General features: G+C 45.8%; 1 protein-coding gene across 1 annotated transcript; it reads right to left on the bottom strand.

Annotated features, from left to right (window-relative positions):
* Positions 1-9,260: 9,260 nt before the first annotated feature.
* Positions 9,261-18,242, bottom strand: rnd1b (Rho family GTPase 1b; the record flags this gene model as incomplete). Its single annotated transcript, XM_084479119.1, has 5 exons — positions 9,261-9,506; positions 9,918-10,052; positions 10,549-10,658; positions 17,495-17,582; positions 18,123-18,242. The coding sequence occupies 5 exons, from the start codon at positions 18,240-18,242 to the stop codon at positions 9,261-9,263; spliced, it is 699 nt and encodes a 232-aa protein (XP_084335245.1).
* Between the last annotated feature and the right edge of the window lie 6,879 nt (positions 18,243-25,121).

The following is a 25,121-nucleotide window of genomic DNA, read 5'->3' as shown; positions in this document are numbered from 1 at the left end:
AGAGCGGGGCTCTGGGTCCCTCGGCTCCTGGGCTGCAGCCGGGCTCTGTGCGGCGGCGACTCTGTGAGGAACCAGAGCGGGGCGAGCCAGCCTGACCAAGAGGACCAAGAAGACCCTCTTTCTCTTTCTAATGCAGATCTTATGTAAATCTGCTGTGGCACCATGCTTCACTGACCCCCCTTCATAAACACACCCCCCCCTCCCCCCATGTGTGAGAGTACATCCAGGAACATCCTTCATACAGGGCATATTCCTGAGTGCTGCGTCTTTACGGCTGTAGTGTCACTATGGATCTACTGTATGTCGCTGCTCAACTCACAACCCCCCCCCCCCACCCCCCACGCCACCCAACCCACCCACCACCGTTTCCTCCAGCAGCTTCACTGACATGATTCACTACCACTATATAAATGTCTCTAGTGCATCCCTTGTCCTGTTATGGCCTGCTAAACTCCAGCTGAAATGCAATATTAAATAGGGCATCCGGAAAACACCATAAGTCTCTTAATACACCTCCATGAATTCACGTCCACTGTCCCATCGCCGCCTCTTCCAACCACCTCCCCTCCCCTCCCCTGCACTGTCTGTCAGTGGTCAGTGGGTGTGGTCCCGATGGTCCGGATCACATTGTGGTGGGTGGGTGGGGGGGGGGGGGGGGGTGAGGGGGGTCTCCTCTCACGCTCCCTTTGGACGGCCCAGGCACATGCTCCAGCCCGTAGCCATGGTTCCCTGTGCTGCGGGAGAGTGATAGCAGAGCGAGGAGAGAGAGAGCAAGAGAGAGAGAGAAAGAGAGAGCGAGAGAGAGAGAGAGAGAGAGAGAGAGAGAGAGAGAGAGAGAGAGAGAGCCGCCTGCAGTAGCTTTGTGTCTGCCTTTGTCTCTCTGTCATCCTTGCCCCCACCTCACCCACCCCGCTCCTCCTCCTCCCGCCCCCCCTCTCCTCCTCCTCCCCATGCACCACCTTGCTGATGCTCCCGCGACTCTACCCCTCTCTCCCTCCACCTTTTCCTCTTCTCTGCAAAGCCCCCCAGGGAATTTGAGGATACACTATCGCAATTGTGCCACTCATGCACACACACACACACACGACACACACACACACACACACACACACACACACACACACACACACAAACACACACAAACACACACACAAATGCATGCATTTACAAGCATACACACACACACACACACACATACAAACACATGCACACACACACACACACAAAAAAATGCATGTTCACACATACACACACATGTACACACATACACATACAACTACACACACACCATACCATTTCAATACAGTGCCCATATGTCTCCCCTACCGGACCATACGGTGAAAACAAAGGTGGGTGAAAGGTATTGTGGTTATTATTATTACAGCTGGGCTCCACGGCCCTTCTATCCCAGACCTGGATTGTAGTGTTTGAATTAGCATGGGGAGAAGGGAGGACAAAGACTCAGAGTCAGTTTAGTTCTGGTGCAGCTGGGGAACCTATACTCAGCTGTGGCTACTCTCCCCAAGCCCTCCATTTTGTCTGGCATGGCTACAAAAGCACACACATGTGTGTGTGTGTGTGTGTGTGTGTGTGTCGTGCGTGCTGCGTGCGTGCGTGCGTGCGTGGTGCGTGCGTGCGTGCGTGCGTAGCGTGCGTGCGTGCGTGCGGTGCGTGCGGTGTGTGTGTGTGTGTGTGTGTGTGTGTGTATAAGTGAGACTTTTGTGCATATATGTATGTGTGTTTGTGTGTGGTTCTGGGTGTGTGTTTGTTTGTCTATTTGTGTGCACCTGTGTTAATGTGTGTGTGTGTGTGTGTGTGTATGTGTGTGTGTGTGTGAGTGTGAGTGTGTGTGTGTGCGTGTGTGAGTGCATGTCTATGTCTGTGCATGTGTGTGTGCACGTTAAGAGCAATGCAGCCCATTGCTCTTCCCAACCTCTCTCGTTCATACTGTCACATTATGCACATCAGAGCACGCCCCTGTCTTTGTGTGCAGTTGCCTAGCGATCACAAATAGTGGTGCATAGTGTGTGCATGTCTTCTATGTGTGTGCTGGTGCTTGTGTGCGGTGCATGTGCGTGTGTGCGTGCTTGCAGGCGTTTCTGCAATGCGCAAGTGTGTGTGTGTGCGTGTGTGTGTGTGTGTGTGTGTGTGTGTACGTTTGCATGTGTGTTGGGGGAGGCTTTGTGTATATCCGTTGCTCGGTATGTGTTACTACTACACTGGATACACCGTGAGGAACAGTAGGAGGAATATACCCTGAACATTGTAGCAGCAGCACTAGACGCAGCAATTCAACTTGAAGATTTGAGGACTGCTCGTTCAGTCCTCTGCTACTTCTGCTGAGGGGGCCCAAGGTGTCCTGGCACAACGCATTTGACCCCTAATTGCTCCGGATGAGATGGCAGCTGCCCTACCCTGGTTTACACACACCGCTGTCTGCATGTGGATGTGTGGGGCGTGTGCGTGGGTGAATATGTAGAGGAATTAACCGGAAGGCGCTGTGATTGGTCGAAGTGTTACATAAATGCTGTCTGTTTACCGTGAACACACACTCATGGACACACACACACACAAAGATGTGCATACGCACACACGCACACACACACTCACACAGGCATTCACCTTGATATTTATAGGGCAAACACGCGCATTCGCACACACTCCCTCCCCATACACACATGTGGTTGTTTGTTCCCCTTCCTCAAGTGAGAGGGACTAATGAAGATGGCTTATCCCCTCGGATAAAAAGCAGGTGAACGTGCACCAGGAGACATGCTTGTACACACTAGAGTGGATGGGGATTAAAATAAACCAGTGATTACTCATCCCGGTTCCGCTCGGTGTGCTTCAACGCACCCCTCCAGACATGTTTTAAAGCCAATCCTAGCAGAGGGCGAGAAAAATAAAATGTTTTATTTTTATCGTGCTATTCTATTTTCCAACAAACCTGGTTTTGGGGCAGTGGTGACGTGCGTTCCAGAACACCAGCTGAAACAACATTTAAACATCTGCCCACAACAACTTGCTGAGCTCAGAACAGCTGCCACGGAGGAGATTGACGAGGAACCGAATGTAGCCAATCATATGGCTCTGGGGTCAGAGGTCACCCAATCAGGTGGAGTTACAAAAAAGGAACGTGGGGTTGTAAATGGCGGTTGAGACGTTCGCATTTTTCAGGCGAAAAGCGACTTCATTTAATTAGCAATATTGAGGGGTTGAGAAATGTTGAATTAGCATTTTTGCATACTTAATGTCAAGGAAGTATATTATGGAGTCTATGGCACACACCCTCCACCCCCCCCCCCCCCACACACACACACACACTCAGTCTTCTTTCGCAGCTTACAGTATGTATATATACATAAAGTAAAGTGTGTTGCTCAGCTCCTTGTTCCATCCTTTTTATGAGCGAAGCTTGCTGAATTGGAAATTGATGGCTCTGGATTAATGCGCTGGCCGGTTCCCTCACTGCGGCAGAAGCAGCAGTGAATGAGGTGTGTGTGTTTACAGTTTCATACCATAGAGCTTGCTGTTGTGGCCCTTTCTGTTGTGTGCCTTCCTGTTGTCCTCCTTTACGACTATTCTAACGGACTCCAGAGGCAGGCAGAAGCCAACCTATTCCCAGTTGACATCATTGGTTGTGGCTCGTCTTTTGTCCAGATGTATATGGTTAATTATATCTACATACATCAAAGGGACGATATTGCTTCTCGTGCAAGTTATTACAATTATTAATACAATTATTGAGAATCAGAGATTATGTCCACATTATTATAAAAACAAGTTATAATAGCAATCACATGGACACTCATTTAATTAACTTTACAAAGCAATGAAAGACTTACTAATTAAATGATATGCAAATCCCAGCTATACACAGTGGTACTGTGCGCAGAACCAAGAACGTGACTGGGGAACTGGAATTAATCCACTTTTTCAGCTAAATCAAACACTCCCAGCATTCCCTTCTGCTGTTTAAAACACCATGTCTAGCCACAGTAGCGCAGCGATGCTCAGGTCATGAGAAACAACAACAAACGGCAGAGGGGTCTCCCTTCGTGGTGTGCAACACAAAGGCAGAAGGGGGGGGGAAAGGCAGAGTAAACCGGTGTGAACAGTGTCTGGGGCCATGCCCCCATGCCAGTTCTCCTCCACTGTCTACGGGGCCCCGAGGTACAAGCCACGGATGAGGGAGCAATTCAACTCTGCCCGCCTGGCCAGATGTTGGCCTCATTTAGCGTGTCTGTCTGGCGTATCAGTGCTATTCGCACATCCTCATGCCCCGTGTGTCTGGTCGCCCTCTCTATCCACTCTGTTTCCTGACGTCAGGACGCTGGAGGAAGATCCACTCCGGTACAGACTTGACTGTGGTTCTACTGGGGCTCCCCCCGAGAGGGAATGTTGTCCATGGTGTGTACAATAAAGTGTATTTTAGGGTGGTGTGCACATTTTGAAGCATTATCTTGCGTTCATATCAGCCACATCTCATCATGTCTTACATCAATCACTATTAGATTGGAACCATTTCAAACCCCCCCGGCTACACAAAAAGAAAATAAAAAAAACAAAGAAAACCTAATTTGCATGGACTACACTTCAGCGCCCAATAAGATGATCCGTCCAAACCTCTGGAGACACAGGGTGGATGCTCCACTGCTCCAGGTCCCTGCTCACTAAGCAGGCTGCACACACACACACACACACACACACACACACACACACACACACACACACACACACACACACACACACACACACACACACACACACAACACTGCGTTGCAGGCATTAAGCAGTGGTCTGAGCCCAGAGGCGCCACGCATGGAGTGAGCCGCCATGCAAGACTTCATGGTATGGTTGGACCCATGGCACAGGCCCTGGCAACTGTCCAGGTTTAGAGACTTTGCAGCTGGAACCCGCCACAGCTCACACACCTCACCAGATGTGTGAGGTGGAGTCGGAGGAGACACAGCTGGGAAAAGGAACAGATTGCCACCAAAGACCTGCTGCAGGGTGCCAGGGTGTTGGGTGCTGCCAGGTGGACCGCTGGCCTGCCGTCACGGACGGGAGACAGCAGGGGTATGAGAGGGTGTCAGGGAACTCACTGGTGGTTTTGGCTTTGGATGTTTGGTGGCTTGGTTTTTTTGGGTTGTGTATTCGTGTATTTTTTTCTTGTATTCATTCTTAATTTGTCAATACATTGTTGAACTTCCCATTCCATCACATATGGAGAATGAAACTGTATTTACTTTACTTTACTTTATACTTTGAAAGTACTCTTTAAACCTAACTTGCTTTACTTAAACATAGTTGTTGACTATGTTTGAGTAAAAACAAAACACCTGCCCATTAGGGATAGTGTGTTTATGGGTTAATCAGTGCGCCCCTTCATGCAGTGCAGTGGCAGGCTCCTTAACTCTGGAGAGCCTTTAGCTCTGAAGAGCCTGCCTGAAGGAGATCAAGTTCATGGTCGTCTGTGACAGTGATTGGAACCCAGGGGAGGACCTGTTGCCCAGCCCACATGTGACCTTGTGAAAAGCAGCTTAAACTACAGTGGCCTCTTCAGGCTTTTGAGAATGGATGTACACACAGGAAGGCGCCGTGACTCCTGCAGCGCTGATGCAACCGGCTCAGGATTGGAGACACATGTTTCTCTTTGATCTGTGCTCTTTCATCTTTTTCATTGAGAGTGAAAACATATTGCAAAGGTGTGAAAGGTGCAAAAACACATGGGTATTACTTTGACTGTATTTTAGAAATTTATTTTGTGGTGTTGACCACAAAACGTCCTTTCATGTCTGAGAGAAATAGCCTCTCGCTTCCAGGCTAATCGAATTGGCAATATTTTGCCCATAAAAATGATGGGTTGGCTGGATTGCGTGGCTGTAGACAAGACTGATTGAGGATTTTAGTGTTGTTCCAATCTAATTGAGGAGGATGAACAGCCAATAGCCACAGACAAATGAATTGGTTCCACTATCCATATGGTCTATGATGATAGTCAATAAATTGAACAACCAGTGACAATAGTGCCGAACAGGGCAAGCTTTATTAAACACTGCAAAAAAAAAAAGAGAGAAGAAAAAGATCCAGTCGAATGTCCAAAATAGAATTTCAATGAAAGAACATATCAACCAAAAAATGAAAAGGCAAAAAATAGCTATCAAATAAATATTCACATCAACATTTTCTCTTCCACAATTGGAATCATGTGACATTCTTAAAGATGTCTTACAAAGATTATAAAACAAGATACGGTATGTACAATCATACAAGTTTAATAGGACATGCTTAGGAGTTTGACTGCACCATTGTACCACACACTGACTACAACATAAAAGCTGCATATTAACTGACATGGTCCAAGAGCTGCCTGGTCCCCTGCACTAGGCCTGCGCCCAACGAAAGTTCGCTAACCCAAAGAACGGAAAAAAATAATGTTGTTTTTTTTTTGTTTCAAAGCAGGCAATAAAAGCATAAGGGATGCTGTACTGGATTTGGATAGGTCTGCTTGTTAGCCAACATTTTTTTTTCTTAAATTGTATTTATTATCTGCCTGACCAACCCCAAAGAGCTGGTCTCAGTTCCCCTATGCTGAATGGTTGCTAGGCAATGCTAAGGAATTTGGTTTGTGACCGTGGCCTGAAAGCCTTTGTGCAAATCAGCACTTTTTCTGTCCTTCTGTGTGCCAGGGGGCAAAATACAGCTGCACTGCCACACTCCCTGCATCTCAGAGACACACTGAGAAACAGCAACACCTGGACTCATGTCAAGCTTCTTTTTCTTTTTTTTTAAATACAACAGTACAAACCAAAGTAAACCAAGAAACAAACAATGGAAAAATAGCTTTCTTTGGACAGGGCCAGCCTGTACATTTTTGTTGATTTCTTGTTCTACTGTGACCCCCCTAAGATTTCCTTGTTCCCTTTCTCACTAGCCCTTTTCGTACGTTGATTGTTAGACTTCTGACAACAGTCTCCAAAGTAAGGTCCTAATCCAAGAAGCCATCTGCCGTCAACATGGCCTTCCAGCCATCCAGACCACACCTTGGTTTTTGTGAAAAAACTAATCCGGGTCTAATTGACGCCTCAACACCTTCTTAATCATGATTAAGTAAAAAGAACAGCAAATTCTAGCGTCTTCAAATCAAGTCACATTGTTCACCAGTACTCACAAAGTCAGATCTATTTCATGGCACATAACATGGTCTTGGTTGACTCTACTCACCAGCGGCTACTAACAGGAAGAAGAGAACGAGGCAAAACACAGATTAGCAGCTTCTTTGTACAGCGGAGATGGGAGTGCGGTGATAGGGTCGTCTGTGTTTCAGCGCTGGCACATGATGAGGTTATCACAAAGCTGCATTGTTATTGCCGCACAGGTTACTTTGCATCACAAGCACTTAAAATCGTTTATTGCTTTATGGTTAGAAGCATAGGGATCGATGCCGCACACACGCACGTATGCAACCATGAAGCTCAAGATTTAAGATCGTAAATGGGTTCAGATTTCCTCTCGGGTGTCCCATAGTGCTGCTCATGGAGGTCGATCGATGAACTCATTATCGATTGATCGACTCAATTAAAGGACCCCTCTTGGAAGAGGGGTCTGGAGTGCTACATTGGATTGTTAAAAAAAAAGAAAAAAAAAGAAAAAAGAAAGAAAAGAAAAAAGATTAGAAATCCACAGGGATATTTGTCAAAACATCTGAATGAGTATCGTAACACAAGATGTGAAAGGCATCTTTTTTAAAACTGCATACAACTGGAGCACTGTTGATCAGTCAAAGTACCAACAGCACAATGCTACAAGTCCTTTCTGTTTGAATATGTATGTTTTAAACTGGGAAGCAGATTTGAATCATCATTTGACATCGGTCTGGTTTAAGAGTCGTACCTTGGACCTATACTTTTAGAGGTCTCATAGGACTAAGACTGGGAGAGTTATTGACAACAAGGGACAGCTCAGCTTCAAACACATCATTCCCATTCTGCAAAAGAAACCAACAACAAAAGCATTAATCCTCCTCCTCTCTTAAACCCCCTCTGTCTCTCTTCTCCAAAGCATGCTATTTAAAAAGTCAAGCTTGCAAGGTAGCAAGCAAGCAAGCTAGCTTTCTCCTCTTTTCTCAAGCCCCCACCACAAAGAAAGAGAACGATCCGATTACTTTGTGCGCGTGTCTTTCTCTTTAATCATTCCATACATATGAACCCTCTTCAACGTGGCTACTCAAACCCCCCCACCGGGAGGTGGAGGCTGGCAGGTGTCTCTGGAGCCACTCAGCGCCCCGGCGCCCCAGCCATCCATCCAGTGAGAAGTCCTGTCTAGAGGACGGGTGTGGGGCACCCGTCGGCCCACCATAATAGCACTCATCCTCATATCCCTGCTCCCATCGCCACGGAGACAATGAGACATGGAATAGCTCTTTATCTAATAGCTCTCTCACTTTGAGATATCCCATAATTACCCCCCCCCCCCTCCGCACCCCCCCACCCTTCCTTGTCCTCCTCCTCCTCATCACCGACCCGTGTGTGTGTGTGTGTGTGTGTGTGTGTGTCTTTGCAGAGCTATTTCCAGAACACAGGTGATCTACGCCACATCTCAGCACATAGGGGCACGGTTCGGAGGGTACTAATGATTTTTCAAATGCCTGGTATTCATGCTAGACTCGTTTTTATAGTGTTTGGAGAGGATAATTCTTAGCTGGTCAGAGAGCGATGCATTATTATTCTGTTTTTTTCTTTTCTTTTTATGTCACAAGATTTACATTGTGTGCCGCACGTTTCCCAAAGCTTGGGGCCTGGAGATAGCGAAACCGTATCGAGGCCACAGCCACGTGGTTGTGTACCGCTTACAGTTGATTAAAAAAAGGTAAATAAATAAAGAAAATCATAGCTTGAGGATGTCCAACCCTTGATTGATGTCAATATCAAAAGCAAGATAGAGAGTGGTGGAAAAAGAAACGATGGATGTGCGCTGGACAGTTCAGAGCGAGTGGACCGCGGCGGCGTGGCCATCGCTGCTAAGATGTTGGTCGCTTCCTGGAGGGGAGGCGGGGGAGGAAAGGTTTCAGCAGGGAGCCGTGTTTCCCTGGTGAAGCCATCGCTCATCCCCCCCCCTTCCCCAACCCCCCCCCCCCCCCCCACCCCCACCCCGACTTCCCCTAGACCCAAAGAGGCGAGAGAGGCGGGGGGGAGGGGGGCAAGAAGGGGCCCGGAAGCAGGGAGAGGATAACCACGAAGGGGCTCTCCCACTCCCCCTCACATGACAGAGCAGCTCTTGGCCTTCTCCTTCTTGAAGGTGGAGGTGAGCAGGTCGGACTTGCTGGGGAGGTGGAGCAGTCTCTTGGAGAGGCGTCGGGTGGGGCTGGACTTGGGCAGGGGCTGCAGCTTGTTGATGCAGGCCAGTGCGGCCGTGCGGAACACGCTGTGGATGCTCTTCTCCGAGGTGAAGGCGGAGCACTCAAGGTAGGCCTCGGCTCCCAGCTGCTTGGCCATGGCCGAGCCCTGGACCCAGCGTTCATAGAGAGAGAGAGAGTGTCAGCAGGGTTATGCTGGATGGGTTATCACTGCGCTCTAGCCTTTCTACTGCCAGTATTACTGAGTTTCTATTTTATACATTTATACACACTTAATACACTTTTGCTCATATTTGGTGTTTTTTTTATTCATCTTATGCATTTCTACACACTTTTCATCGATTTCATACATTCCTATTCATTTATTTAAATGTATAAAACATTGAAATGCATATTCTTGTGTTGATTCGGTCATTGGTGGATGGGTTTTATTCAGTGCTGGCCATATTCCATAATGCATGTGGCAATATGTTAAATTGTTAATATATATGTTAAATATATTGTCAATGTAAAATACATGTGGTCCTCCTAAGTCCTGAGAAGGTCATTTCTCTCTGACCTGCTCATGAGTGATGGGGGTCTGCTTCTGATTGGACAGCTCCATCAGTGTGCACACGTCTGTACGCAGGTCGGTCTTGCAGCCAATGAGAAGGATGCGTGTGCTGGGGCAGAAGTCCAGGATTTCGGTCTTCCACTGTTGACCCAGAACATGATGACATCAGTGGGTTCTCTCAGGCTAACATGCTGACGATCATTGGATTCTCTAGTTTTCAAAATAGATTTTAAACCCTTCTGCTCTTTACTGCTTTAAAGAAGTAACTATTTGAGTGTTTACTATGCAGTCGTTGTGCAGATGCCTTTATCAAAAAGCGACCTAGAGTGATTCCAGCTACATGCCAACAGTCTTTAGGGGGCAGTGTAGCAGTTAGGCATCTTACTCAACATCGCCTATTGGTAGACTGTGTACATTGAGGCTGGAACCCAGCACCTTCTGGCTGGGAGTCATGCCATAACCACCTCACCATCCTTACAAATCATCTGTGATCGCCACCATCTCGCCGAACAATCGGATACATAAATTGTTTTATCTTTAAATAAAACAGGGACTTCAAATCAGGTATAGTAATAGATAGTGAGCTCCAGCAGAGAGAGCTGAGGAGTTCACGATGAAATTAGTCTCCAGGCCTTACCTTCTTCAAACCGCTGTCGACGGTGTCTGGGCGGCTGATGTCAAAACAGAGCAGCACGGCGTCGGAGTCGCTGTAGCAGAGGGGCCTCACGTTGTCGTAGTACGGAGAACCTTTGGTGGGACGAGAGGAGAGGGAAAATTAGATTACAGCTTACCATAACTACCTCACTCATGTGTCTCGTTCTAGCTCTTAAAGCCAGGTATCTATTTTGACTTGCTGTCTCTCTCCATGTATCTGGTGATAGAGAGAGAGAGAGAGAGAGAGAGAGAGAGAGAGAGAGAGAGAGAGAGAGAGAGAGAGAGAGAGAGAGAGAGAGAGAGAGAGAGAGAGAGAGAGAGAGAGAGAGAGAGCTATTGCACTAAATGTCTAATCGTCATAGATTGTTTTAATTAAGCCTTTGTGACGTGATTTCCTGCAGGAGTCTTTCACTAGGAGATGAAACACTGTGTGCTGTTATGTGTGTTTTCATATTATTCATATTACTATTAATATTTATTATTCACTTTGAATTTAAGAGACTTTGTCCAGAAGTGAGCCGAGTAACAACACATGTATGTTTGAAATTGAAAGACAGCAAGAGAGAGAGAGAGAGAGAGAGAGAGAGAGAGGAAGAAAGAAAGAAAGAAAGAAAGAAAGAAAGAAAGAAAGAAAGAAAGAAAGAAAGAAAGAAAGAAAGAAAGAAAGACAGAGAGAGAGAGAGAGAGAGAGAGAGAGAGAGAGAGAGAGAGAGAGAGCGAGACAGAGAGACAGAGGGAGAGAGAGAGATGTGGAGGAGGAGTGGGTAAACATAAAAAATACAGAGGCAGGGATTATGTGTTGATAGGTATCACATCTCAGTCTAAGCCATAGTAATGTGCTTTCCCTGCTCCTCCATCCGCTATCAGCATCACAGATATTGGCGGGTGGATGTGAGGGGGTATGGGGGTATGGATCCTCCTTGCCCTCCTTGCTCTCCAGCGGTAGATTACACAAGTGGAAGAGTGGGACTCGGGGCAGGCAGGCGCTCCCACTCATGTTTAGAATCCTTAAGTAAGCCAACCCACCCGCCCCACACACACTCACACACACACAGACACGCACACACACACACACACACACACACACACACAAAGTCCTCTGCGCTGCGCAGTGGTCCCTCTGTTTCCACAGCAACAGACTTGGAATCCACCATCTGCATCAAGCATTCCTCCCACCCCTCCATAAAGGCTGGCTTTAACTGCCAATCAATCATTTTACACTGCAAACTGCCCACCCACCTACTGCCCAGGACATTCCTCTTCTGAGTGACGCGGTGGTGCACCGGGGACACGCACCCCATCGCTAACACAGACCCATTACAGCATTCTGCAGACACACACGGACACACACACAGGCACACACACACACACACACACACACCTCATTTTGGAAGCATCCAGAGGTAATCTGTGTATCAGCGGAGATGAAAGGGGAAGGGGGTTCAATAGGATTAAGGTGTTTACTTTCCTCTGCATGTGAATGAGGATCCAATCTCCCCCTCATGGCTGTGATCACATAAGCAGACACAGTAATCGCTCACTACGACACGATGCAACCTTTCTCTTAATGGATTCAAAGTGTGAAAACGGAAAGAATTAAAACGTGAGAAAACAGGTCACAAGCCCAGCGGACGGACACAAAAAGAGTAGACACAAAAAAACAGGGCTGGGTGTGCATGCAGATCAGTTACATAAATACTTAATGATATTCCACATTATCAAAGGGCAGAATTGAATTTGCCAGCTGCCCAGAGTTGTGTGAAGAATAATGACAAGCTGTGGTGGAATTCCTCAGGGCCGCATGCCCGGAAGAAAGTAAACTACGATGCCCGAGGAACGTCGGGGGCCATGCGTCACATCACCACACGTCTGGACCTTCCTGTGCCCTTGAGCAAGAAGCCCTTTTGCACACATGCTTGTCAGGAAGCAACAGATCAAAAACCAGCATTTCTAAATCCCATCTTCTAATCTCAATGGTTCACCAACGCATCAATACAGTTCTGATGCATTGGTGAGCCATTCGGATTAAAAGATGGGTTGAAATGACATTGAGCCCTGCAACCTTTTAACAACTTTGTCCATTTGTGAAATGCCAAGGGCATCTGATAAAACCGACGTATTTCTTGTCTGGGAGAATGAGACCAATTACTGCCAGGGCGCCGACCTCTACGGTGACCGTGCGTGTCTTTACAACAAGGTTTCCAGCCGGGTCCTGGTAAAGATTAGAAGCCATCTGTGGCCCGTGTCTCCCACATGGGGTAATGACAGGGCGGGGAAGCCGGGTGTGATTGTGCATTAAACTGCTGCTGATCTATGTGCACCGATCGATGAGACAGGCCCTACTGGGGTCCGGAGAGGCATTTCAATTAGGGTTGACAAATAAGTCACCGAGCCAATGAGGGAAAAAGAAGATAGAGTCTTAGACGTTCTGAACAGCTCTTGGAACAAAACTGCCCTTGAACAAAAATTCTGGTAAAATATTTACATTTTAGCCTTTATTGCCAAAAAAACGGGTCTTCGCAGCTGAGTCGATGTAAGCGCGAAGTTAGATTTGCATAATCTTGCACTGATAAAGTCGTACTATTACTATTGTGAAAATGATGCATGGGTTCTCCCACAACACTGTGTTCCGGCTCTTTCCCTTGCACGTGCTGGGCAGCATTCACACACACACACACACACACACACACATACACACACAGCACGCAGCTAGCTTCTGACCCCCGGGAAAATAGCTGCCTCTATTGTGGTCATAAAACCCCAGCCACCGTGTCCCCCCGCTGGGCCACCACAAAAAGGCCCTTCCTCTGCCATTAATCCTTCACCCCCTGCACCCTGACCCCACAGCGCAGCCCTGCTGCCCCAGCCTCGGCTAGGGGCCAGCACAGGGAGAAGAAAGGCAGGGAGCGAGGGGTTGGAGGGAGGGAGGGCTGGGTGGAGGTATGGAAGGATGGATGAAGGGAGCGATGGATGGATAGATGGACAAATGGAGGGAGAAGTGGAGGGATGGTTGGAGCAATGGATAAAAAAGATGGAGGGATGGGGTGGAGGGAGGGATGGAGGAGAGATCCTTTAATGGAGAGGGAGGAAGGATGGATAGATATGGATGAATGGCCCCCATGTCCCCCCCCCCACCTCCTCTCTCAACCACATTCTTTTCATCTGCCCCCCTGCATGACTACAGCAGATGGGCATTTTCTGAGGCGTGAAACATGGAACATTGAACCTAACTAACTGGGGATTTGCAACAGAGGAATGAGAGAGAGTGTATGGGTGAATTCCTGGGGCTGAGCTCAACTCCATCAGTCTGCATGATGATGCGACGCCCAGAGCAGTGTCGGGCTGGAAATGGGGCCAGAGTGAACGTACGCTTCCAAGGCAGAGACGACAGACGAGGGTGTACAGGTGGGGGAGGGGATATGAAATATGTATAGGTATTTTCAAATATTATATATATATATATATATATATTTATTTATATATATATTTATATATATATTTATATATACATAATATTCATGTTATGCATATGTGCTTGCAGATAAGATTTGAACTGAGAAAAGGCTAATAAAAGAGCATGTAGATAGAGGACATGTTGAAGTGGTGCTGTTCATTCATCTCCGGCGCGTTCCATTGAGAGAAGATTATGGACTGAGGGGGTGAATCACAGGTTCTGAATTGAACTGTTGATGCTGTGGTTTTAGACACCATCGGTCCTGCAGGTCCCACTAACATGAACTAGCGTTTTCTGTTTCCTGTTACCCTCGTTTCACATTGCCTTGAGGCGTGAGCCATTGTGATCTGATGGCCCCCCACGGGGCGACAGACAAGAGGCTGCCTGTTTCCTGAGCCTCCTGCTCGTCCTCTTCGTCATCATCATCATCATCATCATCATCATCACCATTATCATCACCAGCAACATCATTACCAGCATCACCTTCCTCAGCTATGAAGAGTTACATTTCCATAAGGATCAACACATTTTTATATTGTCTTAAAAACAGCATAAACCAGACTTTATTATTTCCCAATAAACCATTTGGCAAGTAATAGTTTTCTCAGACTAGACAAACCAATCCCTTGGATCTTCTGGACTCTGTATGGCATCAGCATGGCAATTAACTGAGAGGTGATTTATGTCTTTGAAATATAGAGCCGATATGTCAAAGACAGCTAGAATGGCATCCATTTCTTTTTTTAAATAACATAAATATTAACACCTGACAGGCCATTAAAGACATTTGATTTATAGCCATGATAAATTAGCATTTCCCCCACCAAATACATCTGTTTAACATCCAAAACAGATTGTTCCATAAGCCAAATTGGATGTTGCTGAATCAAAAGCAATACGCCTTTTTGCATTTATCAAACAACTAACTAATCATAGTCCATACACACTACACATATGATGCCTATCACCCCAAGGGCTGGTATAAATCACCCCTTAACAACATAACAAGCTGAATTATTCACTATTCATGATTGATGACCATAGATTTATGATCTACGGCTCCTCCTCCTCCTCACCAGCTCCTCCTCTCCACCTCCTTCTTCTCATTCCCTCCTCCTCCTTATCATTTCCAACTCCTCCTCTCCTCACTTCATCCTCCTCTCCACCACCTCCACCCCCTTTTTCTCATTCCCCCTCTCTTCCTTCTCATTCACCCTTGTCCTCTCCTCCTCCTCCTCCTGCATGTCTTGCAGGTAGATTGTAGGGCAGAGTCTGATTAAAAGTGGCGGATTGATTTTGCGCCGTAGATCCTTGGCGGGCCGGGGAGAGATGGAGTCATCTAGTGTGGAGGAGGAGAGGAGCACTGGGGATCGGGTGTGTTCCAATCGATGCAGAGGAGCTAGGATAATGAGGAGCCCCACCCAGTCCTCTCTGGGACCACCAGGGGGCCACAGCCTCGTGCAATTAGAACCCACTACAGTCGGGAGAGGGAAGGGAAGAGGCAGATTGCTGGGAACATTGGCTAGTTGATCTTTAGAATATTCACATTTTGTTTTTTTTGTGTTCATCCTCAGGAATACATTTATCCCCCTGTTTTGTGAATAGGGGGGGGGGGCTGGATGCTTCCCATGTGACCTCCTCCACTCCCTCAGTGGGTGAACATACCCAAACAGGAAGTTGTGTCAAAGGACAGCAGACCCGAGGACCAATCACAGAGAATGAGGGTATCAATGTAGATAAGGAGGAGCAAGCAAAAAGCTCAAAATCATTCATCGCTCTTATTAGGTTAATCACAATGGAAGACTAAGCTCTCTCTGTTTCTGTCTCTGTCACTGTCTCCCTCTTTTCTGCTCTCTCTTGGACTCACACTTTTAATCCTGTGCATCATGTGTGTTTGGAGTATAGGCCACGGCAGGCAGCATATGGAGCAGAATGCAGGTCACGGCCCGCTGTCTGTCAGCTCCTCAGCCCTCCTCTCTCCCCCCCCTCCACCAGAGCCAGGCAGCGGGCCCACTCACACTGACCGCTCCGGAGGGCAGCCCGTCTGGGATTAGGGAGCAGCGCTCGGTCTGGCCAAGGAATTACCTTCATTCAGAATCAGCATGTCATCTTTTTTTCTTTTATCCCCCACTCTCTCCCCCTCTCGCTCCCTCTCTCTCTCTATCTCTACCTCTCCCTCTCTCTCTCCCTCTCTCTCTCTCTCTCTCTCCCTCTCTCTTCCCTGTCTATTTCTCCCTCTCGCCCTCTCTCTTTAAGATCAAGTTGAAGATAAGGACAGCGCGGTAAACATGGCAGCCTGCGAGCATGTGAGCAGATTAGTTTCATAAGAGTTTTAAAATGTCAGTAGGCCTGCCGTAGACACACACACACACACACACACACACACACACACACACACACACACACACACACACACACACACACACACACACACACACACACACACACACACACACAGCAGTATGCACAAACATGTACACACACATAAGCTATTGCCAGCTCGACTTAATCAGCCGGGATGACCCAGTGAAGCTGTTTGACACACATCCAGCAGCATGCTCCGCAGACCAAGGGTGGAGTTGTGTTGCGTCCAATCCAACAGGTGCTGGTGGAGACCTAGGTTTTTCCAGCAGTGTATCCAGGTCAACACATACACCCAAACACACACACACACACACACACACACACACACACACACACACACACACACACACACACACACACACTATAGACCCTAGGGTAAGACTTCCCTAACAGATTGACCTTGTTTTTCCACTCTACATACAGAAGAATTGATATGAATGTTTGGAATATACAAGGACCACAGCTTTAGTAGTGCCAACAGCTGAGGCAATGCAAGATCGTGTTTATTTGTGCATAAGTTAATCCTATTTAGTGTAAACAACAAAATGGGAGTGGTAGCAACAGTATCAGTCCTTTATGGTTCATCCATAAAGTGCTGAAACAAATAATACTTTGAAATTCAGTGGAGAAGAAGCCCCAGCATTAACCAGTCAATGTGTGTGGACCTAAAATGGTTGGAATATTTAAGGAAACTGCCGATGTTGGAGAATGCATGCCTGCAATTTACTTCATATTTGTTGTGAAAGGGAAACAATGTAAAATCCTATAGACCTATCTTTAAATTCTTGTCTCAAAGTGATCGGAATATGAAATGACCTACATCGCTGACGATGAACATAGGTGTAGCCGAACATCTCCATGATTACCTCCTTATCAGCGCGATACCGGTTCACGGAAATGAGATCAGTGGGCCAGTCAGAAACCAAACATCAAACAACCGTCTCACCGCGTCTCCACGCGCTGCATTATACAGCACGGGGGATGCTGCTGGTCTATGGAGGGAGCACCCCCCCTCCCCTTTAGATCAAAGTGCATCGCTCCAGCAGTGCTGCTGCAGACACGCGCCCCTCCATGATACAACAAAATAAGAGAGAAGAAATAGGTGGTTTACCTGACGTGTCCCACAGACTGAGCTCCACGCGCTGCTCCTCCAGCTCCAGACAGGCTGTGTAGTTTTCAAACACCGTGGGCACGTAGGTCTGTGGAGTAATGAGCCAGGAGGGGAGTTATAGTGAGGTGTCACTCACACACTAAGGCGCTATGGCTGTACTATAGGGCACGCACAATGTATCTGATATGTATGTCTTCATATAAACATGATATTAATGGTTAAACCCTTTCAATGCAATCCATTACATTCCGCTCGCTAGGCCCGCCGCGTAAGTGATTGGATGAATCGTATCTAAACATGCCGTAGACAAATAATTATACCAGGAGTTAATCGACGCTGCAGAGATGAACCGTTATATGATTTATGTTTTCATATTCACTGAAGCTATGTACCAAAAAACCCGCATTAAATAAACTGCGAGCGAGGAAATGTGTAGAAAATGCGCATTGAAGCGCCTGTCTGCAAATGACGTGGAATAGATTTAATTTTTTTTCACCCCCCAAAAAAACACATTAGGTGATATATAGCGAACGTGTGCATGCTTTTAGTCCAACCAAATCACAAATGCCCAACTGACACACAGATAACATATGCACAGCTTTGTAAATTCCGTACGATGTTCACATACCTCTGGGTAGCAATCCTTGGCCAGGACTTGCAACATCGCCGTTTTTCCGCATTGAACATCTCCCACAAGAACCAGTTTACATCTCACCACCAACGGCTGGTTATTTCTCCTTTCCTTCATTATGTTATAATAATTGTCCAATGCTTTGCAGAAATATATATATATATATATATATATGTATATATATATAAAAAAGAATAGGCCTAAGTAGTCTTTAGAAGAGTCCCTGTAAGAGCGCGCGTTCCGTGGTCCAGTTCTTGGAGGATGCCCGCAGTTGATCTGATTGAATTTGCCACTGTGGCTCTTTATAGTCCGTCGGGCAGCCAATGGGAGCGCCCCATTCCACAGGCGTTCTCCCATCACTTCGCCGCTGTGAATAATGTTGTACGGAACGTCATAACAACTTAGGTTATGCTTTGTCTTCGACGTCGAGGCATTACGAAACCTGGTGAAAGGATACAAAACACAGAATTGGTAAAATAACGAGATCAACATAACATCATTATACGTTTAGTTATTTCTATTAATGTTATGGAGACTTTCTTTTAAAATTGACTAAACTGTTTGCTAAATCGCTGAACTTAAAATGGTGCTCAGTTTCTTCTTATGCATCCTAAACTTATCAAACAAATTATGCTATAGGCCCACATTTTGGCAAATCTTTCCAATTAAAAACAGCAACTGTGCAACTATTAACCCATATTGGCCAAGGTTAAAGACGTGTAATTTAAGCCAATTGCTCCTTGGCTCGTTGCAAATCGAATAAGGAGATTAGATTAGCTGGCCTCATAGATCAATAGCAGAGGACAATAGGAGCTTTGGGCCATACCACTGCATGCAGGCCAGTATGTTTGCTTAAATTGAGTGTGAATAGCACTCTCCTCTTAAAGGAACCTAGCTCCTCAAAATAATCAGTATCATGCTTATTCCTCCTCACATTCACAAAAGGCTTATTTTGCTTTTCCTTTCAGCTAAAGTATCAGCATGTATGGAAAGTGAAGCAAAATGCATTGGCTGTGTTGACTGATAATAGGTATTGTAACAACACAACTGCAATGGCTGGAGTATGTCTGAAAACTGATTTGTGTTGTTGTTGTTTGTTCACGTTGGAGATTGTCTGATGATATTAATTTGTGATACTCATATCTCCCCATCCTATGTGTACAACGGACCCACCCTTGGTTAGGGGCCCACTGAGTGCAGACCTGTACACATTGTGCTTATACCTCTATCCCATCCTGTCATAAGTGTTTGTTGTTCAGAGCTATAGTCGCAATGATGTCACATCACAGCAGCCCCTCTGATTGGTGGTTGGCCAGGACCCGCCCACAGGGGTCAAGTCAAAGGTTCCCACCGTTAGCCGAGGGGACAACAAAGGGATTCACACCGTTGTTGTTTCACAGTGTGCTGGGAAGGGGGAGAGCTGAAGGACAAAGATCAATTAGCCAGGGCCTCTATCAGCTCACAGACTAATTAATGTACTTATGCAGAACGCGCAATCTCTCCAGATTTACACCGGGGTGCTGGAGTTTTTTTATTCACAGCACCATCAATCCATCTTAACATCATCCCTTTATGTTCTACGATCCAATATGTTTTAGCTGACAGGTTTTTTTTTCAGCGTCTGCTTGTGATGGCCTTCAACTCTGTCGTCTGTCCTGGGGAATAATGCAATTTGCAGAGCAGAAACACACACTCAGCAACAGTGGAAGACAGTAAAGGTGCCCACGGTCACAGACACAGGACCACACAACACAAGGGATGGACGGCAGCTAGAGTAGACCGAAGACGTGGTCCGGGATGTGCTCTGAACCCTCTCTAACCCCTTCAGCCATTCCTAGCCCTGCCGCATAGCTCTCTGTTACTGCATGGCCACTGCAGTCTCTCTCTCTCTCTCTCTCTCTCTCTCTCTCTCTCTCTCTCTCTCTCGCTCTCTCTGTCTGTCTGTCTATCTGTCTCTCTCTCTCTCTCTCTCTCTCTCTCTCTCTCTCTCTCTCTCTCTCTCTCTCTCTCTCTCTCTCACACTGACTTTCTGCCTCTGGTGGGACAGGAACAGACAGGTGGCTGTGAATAAAATAATCTCCCAATATGACACACTGGAGCTGGTGGGAGCAGGGGGGAGCTGGGGGGGGGGTTGTACATGGAGGGCGTGACTGGGCTGTGACTGCTGACCCCCATAAACCCTACTCAGTCACTTGATTTGCTTACAGTGTGGATAATTAACATAATCCGATTGACAGGCTGGTTTGGTGTTATTTTAACAGGGAGATCAGGACAAATGGTGCAGGCACTACTATTCCCTCAATGGGATGCTAGGGATTGTAGGCCTGTTTGGGGAATGGGGCGAGGTTTAGCGGCTGGGATGTTTTTTTATATAGTCCTACAGTTCATTAGCAGATGGGGTCATCATAACACAACAAGCGTCTACCAGGATCATTCGTAGCTCCCAAGAAAGGCAGTGATTGTTGGGACTTGTTTAGGCAAGAGGGGGGGATATGTTAATATGTTACCTTGTGAGAGGGAAGGAAGTGATGTGGTCTGACTGTGTCTGGCATGGCTGGATCACAGAGATAAAGTAGGCCTACACAACAGATGGTTCAAGATGGTCATGAAGGAAAAGAACCAGAGAGTAATATTAGATGTCCCTGTCTGATAGGAAATAGAGCATTAGTTGTGTCAGAGTCTCCAGGATGTAGGGGTTTACGGTGTCCACTCAGGGCCAAACATGCTTTTTTAAGAATGTATTAAACCGAACATGGAAGCTGCTTTGTATTCAAGAACAGTCCATTCATTTGTTCAAACTAAAACATGAAAAAGCAGCTGTTCTTTATTTATTTATGAAAACAATGAACCTCTTTATTAGAGTTATTTTAACTCACAGCAGGCTTTATATAACCACATATGAGTTGTAGTTTATGAAAACAAAATATCATGACAGCTGACTGCCAACGGGTTTCTAAAGCAATCATATCGGCCTAAGCATAAAATAATAACAGTTTTGGGATGAGGGGAGTGAGAATTACAGCCAAGTAAAGAGAGAGCAAAGAACCCAAACAATCCATTGTTAACAGTAAACCGTTAACTGGTCAGATTATTTATAAACGCTTTGGTTTCAAGATGTCTCTTCTGCCATCTGGTTGTAGGTTAAGGAATCGCAACACATTATTTGAGTTAAAAAATACTTGGAGAAAGGGTAAAAAAGATGCAGAGAGAAGCATTATTAAAATGTCATGTTTATTTGCTAACCTCCTCTTTCCAATATGTTCCTGACAATATATGCATCCACATTTTAATGACATACTTGGATATTGTTTAACATTTTTTCTTAGACCATGGGGACCTGTGGACATCAGACCTGACAGCATACTCAGTACTGGAGGTGGCTACAGCATTACATTTAGTGCAGTTATTGCATTAGAGATATATCAGACATACAAATGCAAGTAGTGCAAATATACCTCGACATAACTGAAGAGATATCTTGATAGTCTTAGCTAGTGCCCGTCATTGCTAGACTTTGTATTGCATACAGAATTTAGGCATGTAAAAACCAAAATAAAAAAGGTGAAATTATAATAGCTAAAATATTGTGCTTTGGATGTCCAAAGTTTGTACTTCAAATTTCAGCGACAAAAGCAGCTGATTCTGTTACAATTAAGGGTCCTGTGCTTAGAGTCATTTTGTGTTAGAGGATGTATTTCAAACTACTGTCAAGTAAGAACCCATGGGCAAGCCAATGTCAGCAAATTGACAGGTGGTTGCAAATAATTACAGCGCATTATTATAAAAACTGAATGTTAAATATACATTTATAAAATACATGCTTTCTGAGGTTTTGATGAGGGAATTGTGTACTGCAGATAAAACGCTTTGGATTATAGTTCTGCATTTCGTCTTTCTGTGAAACCTGATAATACTCAAGGAAGAACTGAAAGTTGAATATACAATATGTACAAATAACTGGTAAGTCGTCATGATAATGTTTACTTGTGACTGGTTATGTAGATTTGCTCTGTATGACATTGAAAGATAATGTGATGATGGTCCTAAACAGCCCTTCTTTTAGAATAATAAAATATGCCATTCCATGCACATACATTTTGATAATTATATGTGGCATAATTATTAAGCCTAATGTCAGCCAGTTGCTTTAATGTGTGATTTTTTTTGTGCTTACATGACCAAATTAATGCTTATTTATAATGACCAAACGTATAATGAATATGCTATATTGTCGAGAATTAACCAAATGACATTATTTAAAGCGGTAATGTTTAAGATTGAGCCCCTCCCAGTTAGTAGGCGGGAGACTTTCAGAATTAAAATAACTCAATAACAGCTGGCTGGGTGGGAGCTACAGGCTGGTCAGAATTTTATAATTATAAAATGTATCAGGTAGGATAGGATTGATATCATTATTTAAATCAATATGAAACAGCATTGACTACAGATATGCCCAGGTCAATTTAAGCTAGAAGCTAATTGAAATGTTAAGCATTGTGAGATAACTATTCGAATTGTACATCTATTTATTTATTGTTGGTCATCAATTTATGTTATCGACATAAAGTTATCGACTTCTTGTAAAGACTAAACGTGGATCATTAAGAGCCTAGATAACAAACCAACGAAGTTCCATGAACATTCCACTAGAGGGTGCCAAATCTCTTCACCGTTTGTTTGACTCAACCTGTTATTATTATTACGCATTGAAATAGTGTCTTGGACTTGTATGTATGGATCATGTATCCCGAGAATGTGAGTTTAACGCAGCATATGTATTGTTTCTGAGTAGTACGACACACGGGTGGCTTCAGGTTGACATCAGAGCCCCAGCTGTGTTGTAGAACGTGAGTGTACCTTTGTGGAATGTAGGCTACTGTAGGCCTGTATGGCCAGACACTGGAGGCTGTTCTGGTGGTAAGGCATGCAAGAATACATTCTTGACAATGTAGAAATGAGCACACAATTCAATACATGTGCAAACATGTGCTCTTGTTAGGTTAACCTTTAACTGTTATGCATGAAAGCTGCGCCATTCTACTAATGTGTAATAACATTTTCTAATTGTTTTTGGTAGGCCGACCATTTTGACCTTTGTTGTCTTGTTTTTGTTGTAATGTTCTGGTTTGTTTTGTTCACAGAACAATTACAGCCAATATCAATATGGTACATATGTTACTGAATTAATTACCCAGTGGTTAAGATTAAAGTGAGTCTACATAGGATGATATTGCTTTTCTGTGTTTATTTAGAAAAGTTTTTGCCATTGATAATTACAAATAATAGACTATTTTATAAATACATGTGGGTTTTTTTCTTACAGGAATCTTAAAATATGGCTAGTTATAGTATGTTGCCAGACTTGTCTCTCTCCGTAATTAAATCTGTTTACCTTGCGATATTATTAGCATGTTAATGCTCCCACATTAACATGCTAATCAATGCTAATTAAACGAAGCAAGCCGTGAAACACTGTGCTATTATGACTTGTAATTGTAACTTTGTGCTTTTCATGCATATGTTTGTAATGTAATGGCTATTGTTTAGTGACAGAGATACCAACGTCTGTGATGAAGATTCAGGGGACCGAAACAGGAGTAGTTACAGTAATTGTTAAACAAATTGAAACAAACGGCAATAAATAGAAGAAAAATAGAAGCAAAAGAGGGAATATTTACCTCTGGAGTCTGTGCGGGTGTGTGCCTTTGTGCCTGTGTGCGCTTTGTGCATGTGTGTGTGTGTGTGCATGTGTGTCTGTGTGTCTGCGTGTGCATGTGTGCGTGTTTGTGTGTGTGTTGACTCTGCTACAGGCTGGTGTGTCTTAAAGCAAACATGTGGATGAACAGGGGGAGGAGGAGGAGTAGGAGGAGGAGCAGGAGGAAGAGGAGTGGCTCACCGGGAATTGAGGGAAATGGAAGACAAACAGGACTGGTGTAGAAAAAATGAAATACCACCACACAGACACACACACACACACACACACACACACACAATCACACACACATGGTGTTGTGTGAATCCGACATGAGAGCCGAGCCGGTCCGTATGCATGTGGGACTGCGCTGCCCTGAGTGTGAGTGCACACACAACCTGGAGGGGGAGGGGCGCTGGGGGGGGGGGCGGGGGGGGGCATGCTAGTTGGTCTGTCCATTTGTCCATCTGTCTGTCGGTCCGTCTGTCCGTCTGTCCGTCGGTCCGTCTGTCCGTACTTCAGTGGTTATCTCTCTGCATCCCAGTGTGCCAGCCAGGTAGGTGTGTGGTGGTAGAATCGACCCTGAGGCATACAGCATTGGGAGACACAGTTGGCGGGAGATCTCCCCTAGGGGGCAGCAGTGAGGCATGGCCTCATCCTCCTCCTCCTCCTCCTCCTCCTCCTCAGCAGCAGCTGTACTCAAGTCTCCAACCTAAACTTCTCCTCTTCTCTTCGCTCGTCGTCATCCTGCACATCATCATCGTCATCGTCCTCATGCCGTCTGGGAACCCGGAGACAGTCCACTGCCCCACTGTTTCCGGCCCAGGTGCCCCCGTGTGTCTTGCGGGGCCAGAGAAGGGTTTGCCTGGGGGAGGTGGTGGCTGCTGGTTTTGGAGAGACGAAGGGGAGCTGCTGCCCTCTGGTGGTCGCCCCCGGTCACTGCGCTCTACGGTTTATTCTGCTGCTCTGGATCTCGGTCACAGCTCAGGCTGCACCTACAGGGAGTGAACGCAGTGAAGAATAGAACCTCATTTATATGGGCTGTGTGTGACCTGCGCAAGCCGGCCCCTCATTCACACGGCGATGTGTCGCCTGTCGCACACCTCTGAAACGTGGAAGCTCTGAGAGTGCGAGTGAACGGCGTGTCCACAGAAACGTCAGGGCGTAACGGTGACTATGAATGCCAATGACTGGCTGTGCACTTCATGCATGGCACACATCACAGCGACTATAAATGACACTGAAAGTACATCGTTACTTTAAGTACATTGTTTATCATTGTTTTGGTACAAAACAATTGTTTT

Source organism: Micromesistius poutassou (assembly GCF_964030765.1).
Source record: "Micromesistius poutassou genome assembly, chromosome: 15".
Taxonomy (NCBI): domain Eukaryota; kingdom Metazoa; phylum Chordata; class Actinopteri; order Gadiformes; family Gadidae; genus Micromesistius; species Micromesistius poutassou.
This window is presented reverse-complemented; position numbering and strand designations above follow the sequence as displayed.